Here is a 6,821-nt window from a genome sequence, read left to right on the forward strand (position 1 = left end):
GCTTCTTTCTTTACCTGGATGACCTTCTTTCTTCTCTATGTCCTGCATCTACTTTATCCCTTGTACACACCAGTCCTCTTCCTGCTGTCTGACATGAAAGTTTCAGAGCTGTTAGACAGCTGGAGCTGCAGAGCTTCTAATTACAGATTACAGAACTCTTGCCCACTTTGATTTGTCTCAGCCAGCATAGGACCTTACTAGTGAAGTGTGCTTTCCCTCCTCTTCCTGATGGGAGGAGTGGCTTCCGCTCACACAGCACAGGGATGCACACCATGTCCATCCTCAACGTACCTGTAATACCAGAAGTCTGTAGCGGCTGCTGCCTTGGTGGTAGGACAGGGGTGTGCCAGCAAGCACCGCTGCACAGGCACTGCTGAGCCCATGTGCTAGTTCCCAGAAAAGAGTGTAGCTGAGAGCCCACATGCTGTGGTTTAACCTCAGCCACCAACTACACCACACAGCTGCCCCCTCCCTCCTCCCAGTGGGACTGGGGAGAGAGTTAGGTGGAAAAAAAGAAAGTCAAACTCAAGGGTTGAGGTACAGTTTAATAGAACAAAAAAGGAAGAAAATAATGGTAATAATAATAAAAATGATAATAAAAGAATTAGAATACACAAAACAAGTGATGCACAATGCAGTGGCTGACCACTTGCCAACCACTGCCCAGTCAGTTTCGGAGCAGCAGCCCTCAGCCAGCTTTCCTCCCAGTTTTATTGTTCAGCATGATGCTGTATGGTATGGAATATCCCTTTGGCCAGTTTGGATCAGCTGTACTGCCTGTGTCCCCTCACAGCTTCTTGTCCCCTCCAGCTTTCCCACAGAAAGGGTGTGAAAAGCTGAAAAGTCCTCGACTTAGTGGAAATACTACCTAGCAACAACTAGAAATATCACTGTGTTGTTAACATTCTCCTACTAAAACACACCACTGTACCAGCTACTAGGAGGAAAATTAACTGTATCCCAGCTGAAACCAGGACACTTGCTTTCTCAGAGGAGCATTCAGGTATATCTGGGCTCCAGGTGCACAGCGCCGTTTGGACAGTCGTCATCCTTGGCATGAACCCTGCTGATAAGGTTAACACAGCTCTGAGAAAAGCTGTGGTAGATGGTCTGTCCTCCAACTTCTTTCAGATGCCTTCTGGGATGGAGTGAAAGCTCTTACTACTCACAGTGATTTTAAGATAGATTTTCACCTCCATCTCTTTTAGGGCATAGCTTACCAATTTTGAGGTTGTGTCTTCTTCCCTCTCTCCATTTGGCTTTGGTTAGGGCAGGTTTACACTACATGATGACACTAGCTGAAACAAGATGACAGCTTGGGCTTCAGGTGGTGTTTGTATCTGGTGAGATCCACAACAGCCAAGTAAAGATCAGCTCTTAGCATCACAGAATGGTTTGGGTTGGAAGGGACCTTAAAGATCATCTAGTCCCAACCCCCCTGCCACGGGCAGGGACACCTTCCACCAGCCCAGGTTGCCCAAAGCCCCGTCCAAAATGGCCTTGAACACTGCCAGGGAGGGGGCAGCCACAGCTTCTCTGGGCAACCTGTGCCAGTGTCTCACCACCCTCACAGGAAAGAACTTCTGCTTTACCTACTTTATTCTTCTGTGCAAGAACTGTATAAGGTCAGTCCACTTTCATAAGCTAGAACACCAGGATGAAATAACCATGCCATAAAAATAAGGCCAGTGACCAGTCTTCTAGGACCAGTGGGTGAAACACCAGACTTAGGCAAGTCTATCAAGCTCAAAGCAAGACCAGTCACATAGGTCTGTAGCTTCTAGCTCTCCACCTGGTACCACAACACCATTTGCCAAATTGCTTCCCACTTCCCTTGTAATGAAATGCTGGTCTCCAAGAGCAAATAAAAGGCAATCCTAGAGTACATGTGTGCCACAGGCTGTGTCATCATCAATCCACAACCTCAGGCAAGCAGTCACCATGTAAAGTTGCCCTAAAAATCTTACTTCATCCTCAAAACAAGTGGGCGATGTTGCAATCTTCTTTTGCCCAGCACTGATTGTTCAATCAGTGTTTTGCCCACAGCCCGCACCCAATCAAGCTGCTTTATACACTGTGCATGGGCATAACCATACTGCCAAGGATAAAACTTCTTTAGAAAAATGTATTTGAAACAAGCCAAGTACTAGTGTAACAGTGTGTACAGTTCAGCTCCTTTCCCTTCTTTTATATGTGAGAGCTGGCGTAGGTCTGTGTGAGCTGGCCCAGTTTAACACTAAACAGTTAAAAATAATTCAACTTTTGAGAGCAATGGCTCTAAAGGAATGCTTCATTAGTGAAAAAATTGGACAGGTCTATCAGGCACATGGAGAGACACCACTGCTGGCAGAGTTTCTGGCTAAACAGAATTGCACTTTTTCAGGGTTAATCTTGGTTTTCCCATGTGAAAATTATTTCTGGTAAGTAAGTCTAAAGAGTTGGACACTCACTAAGGAAATGTTCTCACAGCAGTTTCTTTTAACATTTAACAAAGCACCCTAAACTGGTCATTTAAAATCCAAGAGACACAGTCATATTAGCATAGAAAACCAGATGCAGCTTTAGTTTTTGCTTTGGTAATACTAGTTTAGGAACAGGGCCAAGTCTGGAAACCACCAAGGCTGGTCAGCTCATTGAACTCTCTCACTTGAATAGTCTTCCTGCTTTGCAAGGTAGAGTGGAATGAATCATAACGTGTATTATACTGGGGCTAGTAATGTCATCAATTACCTGATGTTTGTTGTCTTCTCTTACTGTCTTTGTGCTGCAGTGTAGTCCCTTTATTTAAGGTAGTCCCTCAGCTATTGACACATCATTGCCTGTAGTGAAATGGCTAAGAACAACCCAATGTCCTTCAGTTACCTGTTAAGACAGAAAATCACTTATTGACTAATTCTAGCCTTGAAATTTTGTCAACAACTTTTAAAAACATAAATTATGCAATGAACTCATTATATAAATTGCCTATTACATAACTGAATGGAGTAATTAATTTCATTGCACACAGATTTGTGGCGTGGAGGGCTTTTTGCTATTAATTCACCACCAACGAATGGAGAGTGCTCTACACTTAGTCTGAAAGCAATTGTGATTGATAAAGGTGACAAAACCAGGGATTTGGACCCAAAGCCTCTGAGATGAGTGAAAAAAACAATCCAAGTTTTAGTAACAAGGAAGAAAAAGCTTTATATCTAGTTTATATCCAACTGACCATCCATACCGTTTGTGTTATTTCAGTGTGTGAACATGGCTGGATCGCACATTTCACGACATTTCCCTGCAGCAGCTCTGCCAGGATGGCTCTGCTCTGTGCACTTGATACCGTGCACAGGCACCCCATTTCCCATGTGTATAAGAATGTGTACAGACAGGTGTATAAGAAGTATTTTAAAGGGAGTTGAGCAGAATTTAGGTAGGTGGCTGGGAATAAGATGTTTACCCTCCGTTTCTGCTTCTTTCCACCTCCCCCATCGGTCTGACCAACTGTTCTTTGTGTGCTGTGTCTCATCTTCAGCAACTGCAGAATTTGAGATACCTTTAAGGTATGGCAGTGCACTGTAGAGCCTCCAAGCTCACGGTGACAAGCAGCTCAGCAGCTGCAGGACTATGTCATTGCTGTCTTTTAAACGACTGGTGAGGGGATTTGGAGATGTTGGCAGGGGCAGGAGGGGAACCACTTTTGCTCACCTATTTTGTCCAGTCCTACAGGAGGTTTGCCCAGGTCGGGGTAACGTGTTTCTGCATTGCACTATTGCATAGCTCCTTGGACTATGGGGCAGAACTACTAGATGTAGCTGCAGCTGGGGAATTTAAAAGAATTTGCATTTCAAAACAGAAAAGTAGACATCCTCTTAAGTCTTTTTTCAGGCATTTGTACTAATGCTACCATGCACCTCAGCTAGGCAGAAGAGGTAATCTGTATCACCACACAAAGAAGTGAACCTCAGAAAATATCCCTTGTGCAAAACTAATGTGCATTTTTTACTCATTTTACCTCTATCTTTCTCAATACCTATTCTTTCATTCTAGATGCATTATGACCACATTGACTAAAGCTGATCTGTACATAAGAGAAAACCTACTTTTTGCTCTTAGCAGTGTAAGGAAGCTTTTAAACCATCACCCAAACCTTTTGTTAAACATTTTCTTCCTTTATTTCAACACAGGCCTCTTATCTGCAATCAGGGAAGGACGTACAGTGCATAAGCACTGTGGCAGCTATCTGCGGTGCAGTTGCATCTTCAGCAACAGTCAGGTCCCCCCCTGGATTGCACTGTGCCCCTGAAGTCACCCAGTTCAACCGCATGGCTGTACACCAAACTAGCTCTGGTATAAGAGGGCTGAAACAAATTATTACTGCCCCAGCAGAGTACTCTTATGTCATTTCTCATTTGCAGGTGTTTGGCTTGTGCTAATATTTTTATAATTTATTTAGAGGCAGGGGACACCACCACTGCTGATACAGGATATCGTTATAAAGGAAAGACAGACATACTACTTTCTGTGCAGTACGAAAGCTTGTTATAAAAACTGCTAAAGAAACATTTATAACTCTAGTTTTGGGATGTGCAGGACTAAATGTAACTGATACTTCACATTTCTGCTACTTTTTGAAAACGGAGGGCTTTCTGTCTAGAAACAGTGCACAGCCTGCTGTGTCCGGATGACAAACGCGACAGGCTGGGTTTCTGCCTTTCCAAACCAACGTATGGTTCCTATTTCACCCCCGATAAGGCCGCAGGTGCCTGAAAACCAGCCCGCCATGTCGTGGAGTCCTGAGCCCTTTGCTGCTGTACCTTCCCGTAGCCCAGCGGACCGACACCTGCCGGCTGACAGGCAGCAAGGGACGAACTGGGACATTTCCACAGGACTTTATGCCTACACCTTCCGCTGCGCAGGAGGCCGGAGGGGAGGCCCAGCTGTGGATGCAGCTAACGGCCGGCGCCGCCCACCGCTCCGCTGAAGCCGCCGCGACCCCGCAGCGCCCGGCCCGCCCGCCCGCCGGCCTCCCGCTCCCGCCCGGCCCCAGCGGAGGTGGCGCCACCGGCCCCACGGGGCGGGCAGGCCCCGTGCGGCACCGCCAGGCCGCGAGGTGGCGCTGCCGCCCCCGCCGCGTTCGCGCCGCTCCCGCCGCCGCCTGCCCTCCGCCCCGCGGCCGGCTCCGAGTGCCGCGGCACGCACCATGGAGGCGCCCCCCGTTACCATGATGCCCGTCACGGGCGGCACCATCAACATGATGGAGTACCTGCTCCAAGGTAAGCGGCCGGCGGGCGGGCCGGCGGGCAGCTCCCTCCCGCCGCCAAGGAGAGCGCCCGGCGGGCCGCGGGCCTGCCTGCCGCCTCGGCCGGGGAGCCGCCCCCGAGGAGCTGCGGGGTCTGAGGGGCCTCGGGGCGAGGGGAGGGAGCCGGAGGCAGGCGGGCTGAGGGGGCTGCGATGGCCTACGCTGTAGAGAAAGCCCTGCTCACCCGGGAGGGGAAGGGAGGGGGTAACCGAGTCGCTGTCTCCGCCCGCCGCAGGGAGCGTTCTGGACCAGAGCCTGGAGAGCCTGCTGCACCGCCTGCGCGGCCTGTGCGACAACATGGAGCCGGAGACCTTTCTGGACCACGAGATGGTGTTCCTGCTGAAGGGGCAGCAGGCCAGCCCCTTCGTGCTACGGGCACGGCGGTCCATGGACAAAAGCGGGATGCCTTGGCATTTGCGGTACCTGGGTCAGCCAGAAATAGGCGACAAGAACCGCCACGCGCTGGTGCGCAACTGCGTAGACATTGCTACTTCAGACAACCTGATGGACTTTCTGGTGGAGATGGGCTTCCGCATGGACCACGAGTTTGTGGCCAAAGGGCATGTGTTCCGCAAGGGCATCATGAAGATCGTGGTGTACAAGATCTTCCGCATCCTAATACCTGGAAACACAGAGAGCATTGAGCCACTCTCCCTCTCCTACCTGGTGGAGCTCAGCGTGGTAGCACCAGCAGGACAGGACGTTGTTTCTGATGACATGAGAAACTTTGCTGAGCAACTGAAGCCTCTAGTGCACCTGGAAAAAATTGACCCCAAAAGGCTAATGTGATTGAAAAAACGGGCAGTTAACGCATTGGTTTCTGTTAGTGTTGCTGAAGAGGGTGTTTCTCTAAAATTCCTTTTGAGGGCAAGTCAAAGCAGGGAGTGGGAAATAAAGGGCTACATGTCAGTGTTTTGTCAGTTGCAGTTACTGAGCGTTTTTTCCTTCAGTTGTGGATGTGAACGAAAGTGGACACTTTAATGCCATTCAGAACATCAGCAAACACTAATATTGATAGTTTTCCTTCTCCTGTTGGGGAGATACCTATTAGAAAGCATATTGCCTAACAATCCAAAATGTCAGAATTAATGGAACTCATCCTTCAGTGTACCCACATTCTGATGCTGCTTGCTTTTTTAAAGCACCATTTCTGTATCCTACCTAGTCATGATTTTTTTTTTTCAAGTAATGCATGAAGTTAATAGTCTTTAATGCAGGAGGAATTTAACACAAGCATAAACGCAGGAATTGCACAGTATAAAAGAGCAAGTGCACCCCTATTTACAATAGAAAAGTAAAGTAGTAGAGAATGTAGCAGGAACAGCTAGGACACAACATACTTTATAGTGCAACTTTTTCTGTTTATAACCAGTTAGAACTGGAAAACAATTTAGCAATAATAACAATTGCAAGAGGTTTTCAAATCTTTTAATGGTCTTCCATATTTTTTACTGAAGTTGGGTATGGCAGTCTTAGTTAATGAGAAAGCAGTAAATTACATGGGGGGTTTTATTACTAGACTTCTCACACCTGACAGCAG

General features: G+C 47.8%; 1 protein-coding gene across 1 annotated transcript; it reads left to right on the top strand.

The window, feature by feature from the left end:
* Window positions 1-5,107: 5,107 nt before the first annotated feature.
* MED18 (mediator complex subunit 18) lies at window positions 5,108-6,190 on the top strand. The gene is made up of 2 exons (XM_074932831.1): window positions 5,108-5,255; window positions 5,517-6,190. The coding sequence occupies exons 1-2, from the start codon at window positions 5,183-5,185 to the stop codon at window positions 6,068-6,070; spliced, it is 627 nt and encodes a 208-aa protein (XP_074788932.1). The 5' UTR covers window positions 5,108-5,182; the 3' UTR covers window positions 6,071-6,190.
* The last annotated feature ends 631 nt before the right edge of the window (window positions 6,191-6,821 follow it).

The sequence above is a fragment of the Athene noctua genome, chromosome Z (genome assembly GCF_965140245.1).
Source record: "Athene noctua chromosome Z, bAthNoc1.hap1.1, whole genome shotgun sequence".
Taxonomy (NCBI): domain Eukaryota; kingdom Metazoa; phylum Chordata; class Aves; order Strigiformes; family Strigidae; genus Athene; species Athene noctua.

Bases quoted from the DNA above. Each gene is read 5' to 3' on its own strand.
- MED18 (XM_074932831.1), top strand. From the start codon at position 5,183: ATGGAGGCGCCCCCCGTTACCATGATGCCCGTCACGGGCGGCACCATC. The intron at 5,256-5,516 runs GTAAGCGGCCGG...CGCCCGCCGCAG, and splicing joins GATGGAGTACCTGCTCCAAG to GGAGCGTTCTGGACCAGAGC.